Below are 19,428 nucleotides of genomic sequence, written 5' to 3' on the forward strand. Positions count from 1 at the left end.
TTTTTCCAACTTGCGGAAGATTAGCCGTGATGGCTGAGGGGACAGAGCGTTCGCTTTCCATTTAGGTGCTGCGGGTTCGAATCTCAGCCACAGCTGATCGATGCGAATTTCGCTTTCGGATTCCGCACGTGAAATATCCTCAGTGGTAGACTGATCATAGGTTAGTTCCTCTTGTCGTGACACTGACCGTGGGCTGTTCTCGTGGTCTTCCTCTCCTTTTAATGCAAATGCTGGTTGGTTTCATCAAAGAGTAGTTTACGGAGGCAAATTTTTCCCAATACTTGATTCAGGAGTTTCTTTTTCTTCTGGATTGGGTGCAAAATTATAAGGTTATGGAGTTGAACATTAGTAGTCTTAAACCCAAGAATTAGGTCAACGACGGTTATAATATAAGAGTGAGATCGCCAATAGTAATTGATATCCATTAATGTTTCGTTTAAAAAGTTTCACATTGCGTTTATTTGGAATGATACTAATTTAAGTTTGACGCTAATTGGTTTTTAAAAAATTACAGATACCGCTAAACAAATATTAGTTTTATGCCGAATGTTTAACTAGCAAAAGTTATCATACTTTCTCAATTTCTAAAAGTCTGTATTAAAGTGATAATAAAATTTTCGTAAATCTTAAAAATTTTTGCAAAGTTTCAGTGGAAATGAACAATTAAAACTCGTACGTTTATTTAAGTCTAATAATAAAAAAAATATTACCTACCAAAAGGAGTTAAATTAGAAATAGCATTTAATAGTTTTCATTAAATTCTAAGTTTTTAAATTAACTATGAAATATGTCTACTTTAATAAATTATATTCCTTTGTGTCAAATTTATATTTTTGGACCAGCATATTTTTAGTATTAGCTTTTCGAACCCTAAATTTTATAGCAAAAGCAAAATTTTATAACTTGCATTAACTTGTACATTTTAGTTGTACTATTTTAGTTGAATGCCCAACTCTAGTGGAATTACTGAAATCCTAAACGTTAGTTTTTCCTAAATATCAGTTAAATTGACATCAACCTAAACTGTATATTAGTGGCGTTTTCTGTAGTTTTTTAGATATCATGTATATAATCCGTATTTAATATCAAATGTGTAATCTCTGCGTATAGTGTAAAATGAAATTAATACTATCAAACATGAATACTTGGAAATATTCATTAATTTTTATATTTTTTCATAAATATAAAAATGAATGAATGTATCAAGTGTGTAATGTTTATGTATGTCGTTGCAAAAATGCTATATTAGGAAAGATATATTGTATTTTGTATTTTTATTTTGAACTCTGTCATTAGTAGGGCTCATTTGCCACTAAAAGTATACATATGAAATAAAATTATCAGTGCAAAAATCCTGTCATTAATTCTTAAACTATAAATAGAAAGCAAACTTTAATATAGAGCTCTACTATCCGGTTAATTATTTGCTACTATAAAATTGACCCAAATCAGTTAAGCATATAATATTTAAAAGAGATTATTGAATAAAAATGCCAGAGTTTAAATAATTAGCTATTAAAATATAATAAGTGTTCTAAATTTATGACAGTTGACTTAATTTAAAAGTTTAACATTCTAATCAGCCTAGATCTGATATCGAGTGTAAGCTGAGATTGCCGAATATTTGATTTAATAACAAAAATACGCATAAAAATGATTCGTTGTAAGCATTTTTAAATTGACAAATGTAGAGGGGCTAAGTTTTATTTGGACTTAAAATATATTTTCTACTTTAAGGCTTAAAACTGAATCGATCGTTTTGAAAAGGGGATCCCCTTCACTTTGGATCCAATGAAGATATTCCCTTTTCAAAATGCTAAGTTCAGCTTTAACTCTACAAGTTATTTCAAAATTTCAAGTTTTTAAACAAATAAAATGTAAACTATAATTTAAACTTAAAATAAAGTTAAGTTTATTCTATGAAAGTTAAATTATGAAAGTTAACTTTTCTTGCTCACTACAATACAAGATTTTACACAAGACTACTTTACAAGATTCAGGAGCTTTGATTTTTTATTTTATTTTATTAAATGCAGTAGAGCTCTGCATTAAACTAGACAAACTGTTTAACAAGGTAGATAAAGTTAATTAAGTTTAAATATCAGATGGTTTAAAACTTAAAATATTTATTAATCACCTGATTTTTAGTTTCTTAAAGTTGAAATGTTATAATGAAGAAAGTGTAGATCATGATTTTGTTTACTGAATTTTTTCGCGAAACAAATTAGTGGCAAATGTTTATAATGTATAATTGTAATACACTAGTGTTAGAAACTTTTTACTGTAATTGAAAGAAATTGTACCATGGTGTATATATACAATGTTCAATAAATGTATTTTGGTTATAGAAATCTTGCGTTGGAACAATTTTTCTTAAAATATAATAAGACAAATTTAAAAATCTAACTGGTGTATGTATTTATATTTAGTATAAATAAAACTGTTTTGGTTATGAATTTTCGATTTTGTGTTTATTTTTAAGATTAAGGAATGTGCCTAAAGAAGCTCTTGTACTTAACACTCTCTCTGAAAATAAAATTTTTTGAGGTTTTTGAAAATCTGCTCTCAGATGAAAATAGTTTATGCAAATTTGAAATGTAATATGTTGTGAAACTCTGCATGTTTGGCAAAAATTTGTGAGCACAACTTTAATAATGAATATAAAGGAATACATGAAATTCTGGATCTAAGACTTAAGCTCTTTCAAAGCATTTTTGTTCTAAATCATTTAAGCTTATCTGTTTAATGTGACTCTAAACTGTCTCAAAGTTAAGATTTTTCCCTTAAATGAACTTTTCTGATTCAGTCGAAATTGGTATAATTGAGTTTTTTTTCAAAAGTAAATTTGTATAATTAAAAGTCAAGCAAAGTTTTGGTTCCTCACCTCAGGTCTTTGGCTCCTCACCTTTCAGCTACATTATTAGGTAAATTTTTCCGTGATACTACTCAAAAATGGAGCAAAATTATAATATATTTTAAGAGAAAAGTGAAAAAAAAATTTTTTTTTTTTGAAACGTTAGCCATTGAATATGATCTTTTATTTATTATTCAGTGTCCTTGAAATAAATGTTATTTTGAAGAACTCTCTGCTACCGACCTTCTACTGATGCAATCTATTATATAAGAAATATGTGACTTGAAAAAGTTCGTAGTTTTTCTCTCCTCCGATAAAACCAGTCTTCGTTCAACCCTCATTCATCTCTCGGTAAGTTTCACATACTAAGTTTTTTTTTACCCCCTTTCTAGTAATCCTATTTACTAAACACTGCTCCTATAAATATATATACAGTACCTGGCCCTATTAGACCCACTCTAAGATTCTATGTAAAATTATAATTAACAGGTGATACGGTTTTACTGTTCTTGCGCGACTGTTTGTAGTTGTTCTTGTATCAATGGTTTAACACTGTCATGAAATACGCTAAACATAAATACAAATAGGAAGTATATAAAAAAATCTCCCGAACTAAAACCCATTACATCAGGGGTGTCAAACCCAAAAGCTACTTTGGGCCAAATAAACAATGCTTAACTTCAGGTGGGCCGTAGAAAAAAAAAGTAAATAAATAAATCAATGTTCATAGAAACAAATATTTTTATTTTGAATAATACATTGTAATAAACATATGTAAAGTTAAATTATTGTATGATACTGGACATATCTTCTCTGCTACTATCTTGCCTATTTCGGGAGAAATTTTATTGGCCGTGACGACTTTCAAAATTGACCCAACGTGAGCGTTATTAATACGGTTTCGAACAAGAGATTTATTTCCATTCATAACGGAAAATAATTGCTCGCACTGATAAGTACTTCCAAAGATGGAAATAATTTCATATGCGAATTTTCGAGTATTTTCAAACCTTGCCGGTAAATATTTGTAAAATTCAGGCATACCCACTTCAATGAATTTTGCCTTCAAATTTGAGTCTCATTGAATCTCAATCTTTTTCATTTGCATATTACTGGGTACTGAGTCTATATTTATTGAGAAAATCGACTAAAACAAACGAAATTTGTCTTCCAAAGAATTAAAATCTTTAAACCTTGTTTTACATTCTGCTCTAAGATTTGAAATTTTTTCTGCGTATTTTTGATACGATGCAGTATCCCTGGAAGGGCAGGTGCCGCAAGTCAATTACAATTTTACATTTTCGAGCGTACAATTTAAAATGATCCGTATAGTTTATAAATAAAGTATATTATAATTTCATATGCTTGTTTTCTTTCTAATTTACATTTCTATTTTATTTTTACTTTGCGTCGGATATACTGACTGGGCCGCAAAAATGTTCATCTCTGGCCGCATGTGGCCCGCGGGCCGCGAGTTTGACACCCCTGCATTACATGCATGTTTATATATAAAAGTAATGCATCTTGCAAAACACGTTATTATTGAAAAAACCACAGGTTGTCTAATATTTTTCTCTAATTATTATAATGCACTAATATAATACCTGATATCATAAGTAATCTATATTTATATAATACATTTAACCCCTTGAACGTAAACAAGTACAGACCGATTTCAGTTACGTAATAACAATAAAGTTGTATAGTGTCATCTCATAATTAATATTTTAAATAGAATCTCACCACACTCGCTCCACTCACCGACCCCCCACTACTACTTCTCATTCATTTTGGGGTTTCTTGACGATAACAGCAGATTGTTTACATTAAAAGTATTATTCTATTTTTAATAATATCTGTCATATTTCATAAATAATACTCCTATTTCAATCAAGTTTTAGGAATTCGTTAATGGTAAAGTATTTACACTTATTGTACACTACTGCAAAGAAGTTTATTTAAAGAAATTAGACAATAAAAGCTCCATTATGTTATTGTAAATGATATCCCAAACCTCTCCACTTCACGCTCTATTCTTTTGATTGGTAAATGAATTTTTTCTATACATTTTTGGTTCAATTGAATGAGATCAATCCCGAAACTAAAAGTTGCGAAGTTATAACGGTTTTACGTACAAAAAAAAATAGCAGACTTTCAGCAGAATAGCAGAATGAATCGATTTGCACTTTTACAGACGCAATGAATCGATTACAGCCAGAATGAATCAATTTGCACAGGTGTTTTTTAAGGGACATATTTCATTGAAAAGAAAATAAACTTATTTTATAATGACTTTGCATTCTTCTAGAATAGTGATTCTCAACCTTTTTTTTTTCGTTGCGGCACACTTTTAACGATTTCGAAATTTGACGGCACATAATTAAAAAAATTAGATTTAAAGTAGTTTAATTACCTATTTTACACTATGTTAAATAGTTTGTGATAATAATTTTGAATGTGAACTAAAATAATATGTACTACAAAAGCAAATTTATTAAGGGATTAATTATTTCTTTCCACCAATTTTTTATTAGTTAGTAACAGTTATTTATTTTTTGCTAGTTATTAATTGTTAGCTTGCTTTCTATAGTAATTAACTGTTAGTTTTTTTTGCATTAACTGTTATTCTTTTGTGAATTCTTGTTAACTAGTTCTTTTGCTAATTATTAATTGTTAGCTTAATTCTTGTAAGTTATCCTTTGTTAATTTGCTTATTAATTGCACAGCTTACTTTAGTGATTAGCTCTTATAACATTTTTTTAAAATTGTGTGTCATATATAATTTAAACACTTCCATCTTATTTTATTATTGTCAGAGACGAGACAAAAATGTTCACGTGGTTAAAGCGTGGAAAAATTACAAGAAGTATATATGTATATACATATATATAAATTTTTCTTTAATTTAAACTTTACTCATCATAAAAAAAAGCATTATAATTTTTATTGTATCATTTCTAATACTTGGTGGCACATTTTAAGAATTTGGCGGCACACAAAAGTGCCGCGGCACAGTGGTTGAGAATCACTGTTCTAGAAGATTGTTCCAATTTGAAATGGATTTGAAGTACATTGTTTTTATTGGCTGAAATGACGAAAGAAATTAATTTAACTACTTTCTAATTAAACTTTACAAAATCAAGAACTGATTTGTTTGGAATTTTAATCGTAAGATTTCAAATTATTTAGTTAATGCAATAATTTTATGTAGTTTTTTTTTTTTTTTTTTGATTAATAGTTTTCTAACCGTCGTTGAACTGCCAACCCAAATTTTGGGTTTACGACTATCAATGTTCAATTTCGTGGTTTTGTCCCAATGCAGAAGACAAGAAAATTCCTGAATCAAGTATTGATAGAAATGTGCCTTCGTGGAGGGATTTTTGATGGAACTCACCCGTATTTGAGTTACGTGGAGAGGAAAACCACGAAAACCTCCCATGTTTATCCTGACAGCAAGGGGACTCTAACCCATGATCCGTCCACCACTGATGATATTTTACGTCAGTATTGTGGTCGGTGCGAGCCGGGTGCGGAATTCGTATCGACATGAAATCGCTGGGTTTCGAGCCCGGTTCACCTCATTGGACCATTGACATCGACATCGACATCGAGGACATCGGTTCCTCGGACCATTGCGACTCTCTGAATAAGAGTTTAAAAAAAAATGGGAGAAAAATTATAATTTTTATAGTTTCCTACTGACAACTGAAAGAAAGAAAACATCATTGAAGTGAAATTTTGTTGATTCAAAAAACAATAGAGAAGTAAGTTATTAGTGAATTTGCTCTTTAAAAAAAAATAGTGAGTGGAGTCCCTCCGCGCGGAAGAAGTTAAACTTCGCAACCTGCGACGTTAATTGTAGAAGAATCAGCAGTCGTGGAAGGATCACTAGTTCTATTCAACGACTCTTTTTCCTGCTCCGCTCGCTTCCGTGCTCTATAATAACGGTAATTATGTGCATTTTTCCCTCTTGAACCAGTGGAAGGGCTTGTGGTTGCCTCATCGTTTCGCCATGGAAAATGTATTTGTATTGATAATGTATGTGAATGCGTCATAATGTAATTTCAGAAGAGAAAACCTAACAATCAATTGATATTCACAAGAGACGTACCTTGACATAATCTTAAACCCGTCGCATTGTCCGTGGGATTGTTTTCACTCATTTTTTACTATTGTTATCCACTAAATTTGAAAATAAAAAAATACTACCCTATTAAATTATACTAGGAGGCTCCTGCCCCCTGCTCGCTAACCCCTGAGAATTGCTACGCAATCCTATGTGGTTCACGCCGTGAACCATGGCTCGCTGCGCTCGCTCGGCAATGAACACAATGTTCTAGCACAAAGACATAGTATATTATCATCAAAGACATAGTATTGTACTTATGTAGAGGAATTCTATCAATGTTCTTATTGGCTTTTAAAAAAGTATATTAGCTATTTAGATTGTACATGGTGAAAAAACCATTACATTAGCTAAATAAGAAACATATCAGCAAAATAAATTATCAAATATTGCAGTTACTCACCTAAATTCAACTAAATGTGTATAATAAATTAGTTAATGCTAGAAATTCTGAAAGTTTTAGAATTTTTTTTTATTATTTTAAAATATAAACTTTAAACCCTAACTTTTCCATGTGAGATAATAACCCTCAAAAAGTCTTTCATTTTCAAGAACACAAAAATTTGTTTTATCGCCAAATGAAATATTTTTTGGTGATCAGCATTATTGAAATCAATTTCTATATTAATTATCATTTGTGATAAAGTACATAACATTTTAGAACAGAATAAGGATGTTTTACTTACAATAAATTAAAATGCATGGCTGTAAGCATTACCCGAGAAATACCACGTGGAGGTCACCATGCTGAATTTCTAATCAGGGAGTTTTGATTTTGGCAGTTCCCCTTGCCTACTGCCAATAGAAGTTTCAATTAAATTTTTTCCAAAAAAACATTTTTTTCTGTAAAGCTCTAAGAAATTAACACTAAGCATTTAGAATTTCTTTGAAAACACAATTATAGATTTGGCATCTTGGAGCAATTACTGAAAGGCTGTCAAATGACTTAACTCTTGACAGGCCAACATAAAGTTGTCCATGACTAAAAACTTGTTTAGTCAATACTAAACTGATTTTCTCAAAAGTCTGATCTTGTGACTTATTTATAGCTATGGAGAAGACCAGCCTAATTAATTCCTAATTGAGTTTAAATTAAATATTATCATGTTCTTAGGACATGAATCTGAATTGAACAACCTGACAATGCTCACTCTGGTTATTGTTTCCGTTTTTAAAAGCGCTATATGTTGAGCCACCTCATGTGACATTTGCCATGTGACATTTATAGCAGCAATCATTGGTCAATTTTCTAACGTTGCCATTCGGGGAGTTGTAATGAGGCTTTTTTTTTGGTGCCGTGTAAGAGAAATATATATATAGATGTGTATCAAAACAAACTAAAAAAATATTTACAGAAAAACAATACTTTTATTATTTTTATGCTGGTGAGAACCAAAATAATGTGGAAATGAATGAGGGAAAACTGGATCCTACCACGTGATTTTCCGGCCAATAAAAATGTAGCGCTAAACGTTTAACGCAACCTTGTTGGAAGTCGCATAAGAAGTATAACTTCAATAAGGATATTAATTCAAAAACACATTTACTGTAAGTGAGAATAAAAAATAATTTTCTAACTCAATTTTACTTGGATGGCAAACCATGATGATTTTTATAATAAAATACTTTGTTTTATCACTTTATGCATTGGGACATCCTTTAAAAAAAATTTTCAAATAGGAGGACGTTAAATAAATTGCTTGAGTTCAATGACTACCAAATTTATGGATTATAATTCTTTTTTTTTTCAAATATTTATTAATAAGTTTTTTTAAAAAGTACAGCAGATTCCGTAGGAGAGACATCAAATGAAATACACCGAAAAACAATCTCCTTCAATATAGCGGGTATAGATAGTGGTACAAAACTTGGTCGAGGCATACAGAAGAGGTCATTTATAACAACATAACAAAAAAAATTTGTTTTTCAAATTTTTTTTCTATCATCAATGTACTAATTATAAGACAAGCATAATAATGAATTAATCTTTAAAATTTAGTTTTAATAAAAACGTATTACTAATTCCATTTTAAATATATTATTGAAAATTGATATAATAAAAATAAAGCATTAAAATTAACAAAATAGTATGATAATAGTATAATAAAATGCTATAAATAACCCAAAATATAAGTTAAGGTGATAATCTGCGTGTTATCAAAAAACCAAAATGATTGAGAAGTTTGAAATGAGTAAGAAATTTTGAGGAGTCGCTGAGCGAAGCGAGCAGGTGACCTATATTGCTCCATATAATATATAATTATTATAAAGAAACTATGTACAAAATATCCAAAATAGTCATTTCTTTAATAGATATCATTAGAAATCATCACAAATTTATACTTTTACAGTTGTCTGACATCACGCTCTTTTTTCTTCCAATTCTTACTATTAGTTCACATTCTCCCTACATATCTTGTTCAAAATTCAAGTTCAAATACATTTTTTTTACTTATAGTAGATGACATTTGATGTTAATGCCGATTTTTCAAAAAAAATTCATCAGTTAAATTTAATTTAATTAATTTTTGTTTTGTATGAGAGACATTTTTTTAAAATTATTTAATTAAAAGTAAACTAAAATAAAATTTTACTTTGTTGCCCTAAGTATTAATTGACTTTAATTTTTGTAATGTATTGTGGTACTTGATTCCGCTGCTGCAATTATTCTGCAATTTTTACGTCTTCGCGAATTGCATATAAACTTAAATCGATATTTCCGATAAAATATTTGCATAAATAACCGGTAGGGTCAAAAATAAAGTATATATTGAAATTTTCACACGCGTCGGGCATATGTCGGGGAAATATAAGCTACAATATAAAACCACTCTGTATTAAAAGAATATTAAAGAACAAGTTTTGTTATGCCATCATCAGCGTGACCTCGAAATACTATGTATTCAAGGCTGAAGAACGAGTCTACCTTTTTTTCTTTCTACTTTACTCATTCTTTCAGACGATATTATAATATCATGCATGAATTTAAATAATATAACGAAATCTGTTTAGTTAAAAAAAGAAACCTCTCGAGAAAATTTGCATGGAAGTTGGAGATTTTTACATTTATTTAAGAAATTGTTGTAAAATTTATAGTTTGCACGATGAAAAAAAATTTCATCGGAACTTTTTATTAAAAATAAAGTAATGCATACAATTTTTTTGAAAACCATTCACTTCATTTTATATATATGAGTAAATGTGAGGAAAATGCATAAATTTAGAGAAAATATATCTTTTATATATTAGGAAAAATTCTGAAATTACTTTTCTATTTCATGATCTTAAAAACGTTCTCATTTTATAAATGAAATTAAAATAGAGTAAAAAGCGCATTTTCTTCCATTTAGAAATCTTTTTAATAATTTTTAATGATATCGCACTATTTTTCAATATTATTTACACCAACCCTTCTATACGTTAGTCTCTAAATATCATACTTTCACTCTACACGTGTTAAGCTAGATTGTATAAATACATGGAAGCAGTTCGAAAAAAAAAAAGCTTTTGTAACAGATCATATTCTGAATTTTATTTTTAAATTTTAAGTATGTTCTTTTAAATATATTTGTGAGCATAGCAATAATAATAATTACACGTGCGTTTATTTGGTTTGAAAAATGCGAGACTTAACATTTTGTAACATTTTTGACAAAACATGTATCACATGTTTTACTTGACGAATGTTAAATGGAATATAATTAAAAAAAATAATGAATAAATCTTAAAAATAATTGTTTTAATTGAATGAAATTATTTTTGGAAGAACAAGTTTTATAATTGTGTGCCTAATTTTTTTTATTCGATTTGGGAGAGATTCCACCCCCTCCCCCCGAATCATCAGTTAAAACATCTTACAGAAACTGATGAGTAAAAAATCGAACAAGAGATCAAGAACTCAAAATTTTGTTTGAAATATTCTCGAAAGACTTATTTCAATCTTTCCCGTGGTTCAGAGGAAAAATTTCGCAGTCCGAGGAAATTGTTCTGCGCTGCTACTAACGCGCAAAAAAAGAAAAAAAAGAAGAAAAGAAATATCATTTTTTTTTCTGTAACTAGCATAGCGAAATTAAGCTTGATGAATAATGTCTTGTCTGAGGAACAATTAAAGATAAAAGCTTGACTTATTAATTTCAATAAAAATGTACCTAAATCCTTGTTGGTAATGAGCTGCATTGTTTTATTACCAAAATATCTTACTTGGAAATAAATTCAACTATAGATATTTTTTTTATAATTTTTGTTATACTATAACAGTCGTAGAACAACAGACACAATTTTTGGATTTACGAGTACTAAAGTTCAACTACGTAGTCGTGTTATTTTTATCCCCATTCAAAAGACAAGGGAACTCTTGGATCAAGTATTGGGAGTAATTTGCCTTCGTGGAGGACTTTTTAATGGAACTAACCCGTATTTGCGTTACATCGAGAGGAAGACCACGAGAACCGTCCACGGTCAGTCTGACGACAAGGGGACTCTAATCTATGATCCGTACCTTTTTTTTTCTTCTTATGAATTGCTGACCTCTGATTTACCTTTTCTTATGAATTGCTGACGTCAAATTAGAAAATCGTTTTAACTCTAGCACGTCAAGTTTTAAAGATAATGATAATATACTGATTAAATTTCATTAATATTCATGCACGCTTTTATCGGGGACGCACATTTCCACCACAGAAGAACAGTTACAGTCCCTGGCCAAATTATTACACTCACTATAAGATTCCATGTAAAATCTTAACTATCCTATTAACAGCTTTATTGTTTTTTGCGAGACTGAAACCAGTTTGCACTTGTTTACGTTAGTGTACCAATGGGTTAACAATATAATGCAATACGTTAAAAATAAATACAAATAGGAAGTATATAAAAAATCAATATTTTTACAAACACTTGAATTTAATGCTCAATTTTATTAAGTTTGTTAAACTCGAATTTAATGTTTTTTTTTCCCGATTTTTTTAACAGTACATAACACAATCATATAATAAGCTTAGTTTCATTATGATATGTAATGTATCAATCAACAATAACATCTTATTTTTAAGACTTTCTCAAAGGAATAATTTATGAAGGAGGAAAAGGAATAATTTATGAAAGGTTTAAGAATGTCAAAAGACATTAAGAAAACGTAAAAATTCCACAGTATTCCGAGCATTTTTAAAGAGAGTTTTTAAGAGCTATTTAACACTAGATGGCCCAAGGAAGTCATTTTGACTGGTTTTTTTTAATTTCAATGAGCAAAACAATAATGTATAATAATGACACAATTTCTTAGAATTTTTTTAAGACTTTTTGTACAACATACACTTTATTTTTATTGCTAATATTTACTAATAAGCCGACCGGCCTGTGTAGGGGTTAGGGAACTGCCCTTGCATCAGAAAGGTTCTGTGTTCGAATCCCGGGCAAGGCATGGATGTTCTTTCTTTCTCTGTACTGTCTGTCCTCACTGTGGGAGCAACGTTGGCCCACCTAATGTGGTGCCTCTGAAAGAGAGGCCAACAAATCTGCCCTGTAAATGCCTGAATTGGGTATAATATAAAAAAAACACAACTACTTCCACTTAGTAGGAACAACATTTACCATGACGCAATGCTAAATTATATGCCACTATCCACATAAATGCCACTATCCACATAAATCAATTATTAATCAAAAATCGAATATCAATTACTTTTCTTTATAATGCAATAAAATCTGGCGAGCAGCTATTTAAACGATCCAACACTTCGTTTGTTTATTTGTGGCTTGAAGTTAGGCTCGCAGAAAATGCCGTTCATGGGTTAAATTTAGTAGGAATAACACAACTTGTGACGTAGGCTATAGTATACCCAATTGACGAAAAATGTTAGCACAGGTGGGCATTGGGAAAAAAATATTTACTAATAACTTGTTATACAACTGCAAGTAATATAAAAAATTAATTTTAAACAAATTTATTTACACATTATTTATTCTTTAACAATGCAGTCATTTTGACTGCTTTTGGGCAATATAGGTATATACTAAGTTTCCGTCTTTCTAGTGTTAATAAAATTTTACTGTGGAAGACAGAAGAACCTTGTTACATCACTGGCCTACGGGGAAGATGTCTTGGCCCCCACTGCCTGAAAAAAACGTCTGTTATTTATTTTTGACATTGTTTTTTATTCTTTCTTTACTGATTAATCTGTATTTGATATGATTCTTCTATTTTGCAAAACATTTTTAGTTCGATTTAACATTAATTACCTTAATCAATTAAAAATCCATCCATTTCTACGCTTATACTATATTTATATAGTACCTAATTTCAAAGAATACCATTAGTATTTCATGCTAGAACTAACAGTAATAAGTCATAATTTTTTAATCGAGATCATATTTTGTATGACTTTTTTTCTATTTTAGATTTTTGTCTTTGAGATGGCTAAATTCTAAAGGAGATAGATGGAAGTAAAATCAGCCGTCCTCTAATATTTATTGCAGCGACATGAAGTCGGGCAGAGATGGTTTCAGAGCATGGGTGATAGCATTCGACAATTTCCTTATCAATTTCATTGTGGTGGGACTTGGGAGAATGTCGGGCATTCTGTACATCGCCTTCATGAAGATGTTCCATATAGATAGGCAAACAGCCTCCATGCCATTCAGTATACAACAAGCTGCTAGGACATTCTTTGGTAAGTTTTAAATAACATCTTCGAAAGCATTTTAATAAAATTATTACGTCATAAGTCACTAAATTTACTACGCAGAATAAGTTTTTAACTTACCACCATACACCTCGGATTTATTATGGAGGGTATAAATTTAAATCTCTTGTGTTCCATAAAATATTTTGGATTTAAAGCAATATATTTATGAGCAATCAATATGAATGTTGCAATCAAGAATTTTACTTTTAAATGAACTTGAATAATATCTATGATTAAAATAAATCTTGAACTAGCTTTAAATTTTTAAAATGTATCACTATAAAGGCATTAAAAATATCATTTTCAAGATTTTTTGGGCATGCTAAAATATCCTACTTGGAAATAAGTTCAACTATAAATAGGGTTTTTTTTACGACCCAATTGCTTTTGGGTTTACGGCTACTCATGTTCAACTTTGTAGACTTGTCATTTGGAACCCGATTCCAGAAGACAAGGGAACTCTTGGATCAAGTAGTAGGAGAAATTTTGGAGGACTTTTTGATGGAACTTACCTGTATTTGCGTTACATGGAGACGACGAGAACCGGTTAGCCTGACGGCAAGGGACTCTACCCCATGATTCATCTACCACTGATGATATTTTACTGTGGTCGATGCTAGCCGGTTGCGGAATTCGTATCTACCAACCATCGCTGGGGTTCGAACCCGGGTATCCTCATTGGAATGCAAACGCTCCATAGATAACGCTGGAATTCAAACACTCTTATATAATACATCTAGCATGAAAGACATATGTGCACGAATTAAAGAAAGAGAAGTAAATATTTTCGACTAGGCGATGTCACTGTCCTATGAAAAATAAAATTATTACGTATTTTTAAAATATTTGATCATTAATTTTTATACATTTAAAAACTTTAATTCTTTTAAACACTGAGTGAAATTGGAAATTTTTACCTGCATATAAATGTGCAGAAATAAATATATGTATTGTGACTTATTTTTTTCGTCCAGAGCAGAGGTCGCCAAAGGGGTCTATTTAACTAAAGCGGGGGTCGATCTGAGACAGGGGGGCGAATGGGGGTCGATCCGAATCGGAAGGGTCGATTGTGGGTCGAAAAAAAAAAACAGTTCTCAATACGCAAATCACACATACCTAATTATGTAAAATTTGTGAATTTTTTTTATAATTGACTCAATATCAGTTTCTTTATAAAACATAAATTAATAAACGTATATTTATTGGGGTTAAACATATATTTACTTACCACCGCGCAGTGGCACGAACTCAGCGCAGTTTATTAGTCATATGCATATGTGCGCTTGTCCAAATGTCACGTGTGGCGAGCATTGACGTTACAAATGCAAATATCATACGCAGTTTCAGCCATCTTTGCAAACTGTGTTGAATATTTGCAGTGTCATTATTAAAACTTTTATAGTTTTGGATAATTAATTATTGTTTCGATAAAACCATTCGCGTAGTTTAGATATCAATTTTAATTATCAATGCATGTAAAAAAAGAAGGTAAGCATTAATAATATGGATTAGTACAGCCCGCGACAAAACTATAGCACACTTTGTATTTTTTTACGAAAATTACAAAATTGACCAATTTTGACGAAAATAAAAATTGACCCATTTTGAACCCAATATAGCGAACCTTGCAAAAAAATCAATGCAATTGATCAAGAAGCAGTAAATATTTAGTTACTTTACTTATTATATCTACTTATGCATAATTACTTATTATTTAATAATAAGGTATTTAAATTTCAACATTAATATATTTTTCATGAAACTATTGTTACACAATGTACTATTACTTTAATAAATGTTTAAAATCATAAAATAAATGCACAAACACAGTATCTAATAGAGTTTTATTTTAATTAACAGAAAATTAATTTTGTAGGGGTCGATGGAGATTTCGAAAAATTATATAGGGGTCGATGATCAAAAAAGTTTGGCGACCCCTGGTCTAGAGTAATATTAGAAGAAATTCTGTAAATACATCATCACGTTTAGCTCTTGATCAGTTTACCGAACATGGTCTTATATTATGAATTACCTTCAAAGATTTACATGTATCGATAGAAAGTTTTGATGCTACAAAGCAATATAGTATGATTTAAATGTCTTGATTTTAGACCTGCCTTGTTTTTAAAAATTAGTTTGCAAAATAATTTTAGCAAACTTTTGAAGATAAATAACTTAAATTCTCTTTTTATTAAACTTTTCTTTTTTTCGGTGAAACATAAAAAAAACTAATACATTAGAAGAAAAAAAATTGTGACGTAACTACCACTATTGATTATGTTCCCATATTGGGGATCTCCTGACGCGATATGAAACTCTTCTTCAACATCGATGAATGACAGGCCCTTAGCCAGGGGGGGGGGAACGTCGGGACAAATCCCCCCCCCCCCCGAAATTCTGGAATTCAAAACTTTTTAGTCTTTCTTTGAGCCTCTCGGTAAAAAGAAAAAGAAAAACTGTCTTTCTTTGAGCCTCTCGGTAAAAAGAAAAACTGTCGAATCAAATCTTTTCCCAGTACACCACCTTCGCTAGTGCATCATCTTCACTTGACCTTGTGGCTCATCTTTCCTTCGGTTAGACTCCTCCCTCGAAATCAATTGTTTCTCAGCATATATTAATTTATGCAATTTCAGAATCTACGCAGATTTCATTGACATCGAAAATCTCATGGGAGAAATGGAAGTACAGTAGAGTCCCGATTATCCGAGTTTCCGCTTTAACCTAGCTATCAAATTTTTCAAGGATTTTTTTTGTTCTAGTTTATTTTTAAAAAAACAGCTGAAAAATAAATCTGAATTTTATCTTCCAAACACTCAGAAAAACTGTCTGAGGAAATTATCGTTTATATCTTCAATAATGATAATGAATCTAGCGAAGATGATGAAGACAGTGATTATTAAAATCAACATATAAAAATCTCTCATACAGATGGACTAAAAGCTATCGAATGTACTATTGAATATATAGAACAACAAAAAGTGGCGACACCAGCCTTCCTGTTATCCCTAAAAAAGGCGAAACATTACTACAGAAAAGCGCCAAAGTTACGTAGAACGAAAAACGATTTAGGACTTTTTTTAAGTAAAAACTATTTAATTCTCGTAAAGTATGCTTTTTAAATGTTTTTAAGTAAGCTTTTTAATTATAATATGAATTGTATGTGGTATACATTTTGTATTTCTTAAATATATTACATTTATATCTTCTCTTTTTCTTTCCGTTTTTATACTCTTCGCTTTAACCGAGTTTTTCAGTTATCCGAGTTTGTTGCGGTCCCCATTAACTCGGATAATCGGGACTCTACTGTATAGGCATCAAAGTGGAACTTGCGTGAACCTCTTAGTAGACCAGATACGGCACTTTCAGCAATGGAAGAATGCGACAGTATCTTTTTTCTCAAACATTTATTGCTTGTTATCAATATTGGCTACGTTGCCAATCACCACGGCAACTGCAGAAAGAACTTTTTCTACTCTTAAACGCGTTAAGACAGCAACAAGAAAAGCTACTAAAGAAGAAAGGCTAACAGGGCTAACTTTATTAAGCATATTTCGGGATATTCCGGTTTGTCCTAAAAAATTAATCGAAAAATTTTCTTCAATTCCCTGTCGCATGTCTTTGCAAACTTTGCTTACAAATTGATTATAATTATTATGTAATATTAATTGAAAAATAATTATTATGTAATATTTTTTAATTACTAGTTTAACTTTTGCAAACAACAGAATAAACAATATTTGTTACAATGTTTTTCTCCTACTTTGCATGTCTGAAACTGTCCTTGCTTCGTACCATATCCCCCCCCCCTCGAAAAAATATCATGTCTACGGCCTTGATGCATGGCCCACAATGACCAGTCGATTGGTTCCCAAAATAGAGCTCAAAAATCCGGTGAAGTAAATACAATTCTCCTGACCAGTAAATAAATAAATAAATAAAAATATGCCGGGGAAAATAATAATTAAATAAATAAAAAGCTTTAATCAGCTAGTGGCATCGAATTCTATCTCAAATAAAATTCTAGAAGGGGAGTCATGTGGCATAACTACCACTAAGATTATATTCCCTTATTCTTGGCACATATTCTGCTCTAGTGGTTATATCGTTTCTTTCGGTGTCTTCAGTCACGGGAAGGGGGGGGGCGGATACTCTGTGGCATATAAAATCCAGGGCTAAGGAGAATAGAAGGGCTAGTTCACTCCGCTCTTAGAGCTGAAGCTACGATTTCCCTCCTCATGACGTCACTGTGTCCACAGATCTCGGAAGATTGCACGCAAAGATATTATGTTAACTTTGCATCTTTCTCTTTGTAAAAATAAGTTAGACTTTTTCTGGTTATTAGCTTTCAAACTTTACGTAATTGACACATTATTTCCGTTCATAAACTTAGTTCAAAAAAACTTTCTCGGCCATTATATCAACAAAAAAAAATACCATTTTAAACTTATAAAAATGTTTTACTAGTTGGCGAAAATGACACTATAAATACTTTATTTTAAAAAGTTCAGTTTTAACTTTAATTATTAAGAAAAATGAAAGCATATATCGACACTAATTTAGAATACCTGATTTTAAAATATGCCGTTAATAGCAATTTGTTCATACTTAATCATTAGGAAACATTAACTTTAAACGCTAATTACTGAAACAAAATAATAATTTAGGTTCGCAATGACATTAGAAATTTTACAATTGTTTATAGATATTTAAAGTTACGATGATATAATTTATAGATATTTAAATTTAAGAGAATATAATTTTTAAAAAAAATCATAAATATTTAGAATAACTACATTAAAAAATATGTTATGAAATTAGAAGAATTCCAACTATATACTATATATTTTATTTATACTTTTTATTTACATTTTAATTTTCTTTGACTTTATCCATTTTTTAATTTTTTTTTACCTGCCTTTCTTTTTGAAGTAACGAGGCGGTTTCTGTTTTGATAATGAATTTTTATAAAAGTTCTTAACGACAGAATAAACGTATTGCTGTTTTATATTAACTGTGTCATTTCGGCATCCATTCTTTACATAGTTGTTCATTTACTTTAGGGAACACGCGGAAAATTATATTTTATCCTTTTGTTTTCCTATCAAATTTTTTTCAAGTTGCAATCGCACAAACTGGCATTTCAATAATAGTTTTAAATTCTTGTAAATTCGCTGCAAAAACTGAGGAAAGTCATTATAGAAAATAACAAATGTCTTAGAATATCTCGCAAAAAGAAATGCTCCAATATTAGTTAGAGCTAGTAATGCCGAACGCTCCGTTCTTGAAGTAAAAGTGCGAGCTTTGCGCCAAAGTAAAGTCACTAGAGAAAATCGGAGGATTGGCGCGGCGAGAGCTACTTCAAAGGAGGGAACCAGCCATTTTATTCTCTTTAGCCTTGTATAAAATCATCGCTAAGCGGACATAATAAATAATGCAACCCTAGAGCAGAACGTCTTTTGCAAATGTGCCCGTAATGGAACGTTAAAAAAAATTTTTTTTCAAGCAACAATATGATGCTTTTCTTTTTTTAGAACAAAATGCTCGTTTGACTAAATCTTTGAACTATCTAATATGGGATAATTCCATACCATCAACTGCCGCTATAAGTACAAAGTTGTACTTTATATTAATAAAACCTTCTAAGCAACGAGTGTGATCTCATATTTTCTAAACCACCTCATAATAATATATCTTCCCTTTGAATCTAAGTTCTTGAAAACAAATGGATACCCTATTTTAAATCAAAAAATGTAAAAATCAGTCAT

General features: G+C 30.5%; 1 protein-coding gene across 2 annotated transcripts in view; it reads left to right on the forward strand.

Moving 5' to 3' along the window:
* Nucleotides 1-3,068: 3,068 nt before the first annotated feature.
* Nucleotides 3,069-19,428, forward strand: part of LOC107449695 (uncharacterized) — a 34,602-nt gene continuing 18,242 nt past the window's right edge. The window contains exons 1-2 of one of the 2 annotated variants that reach the window (XM_016065298.4): nt 3,069-3,205; nt 13,377-13,648. In XM_016065298.4, coding sequence (XP_015920784.2) covers nt 13,459-13,648 — 190 coding nt within the window. In that variant the 5' untranslated portion in view covers nt 3,069-3,205; nt 13,377-13,458. Of the gene's footprint in view, nt 3,206-13,016; nt 13,105-13,376; nt 13,649-19,428 lie in introns of those variants that run through there. The other variant, XM_071179330.2, reaches the window with a different exon arrangement.

The sequence above is a fragment of the Parasteatoda tepidariorum genome, chromosome 1, assembly GCF_982258835.1.
Source record: "Parasteatoda tepidariorum strain Cologne lab strain chromosome 1, Ptep-v5.0, whole genome shotgun sequence".
NCBI classification, from domain to species: Eukaryota; Metazoa; Arthropoda; class Arachnida; order Araneae; family Theridiidae; genus Parasteatoda; species Parasteatoda tepidariorum.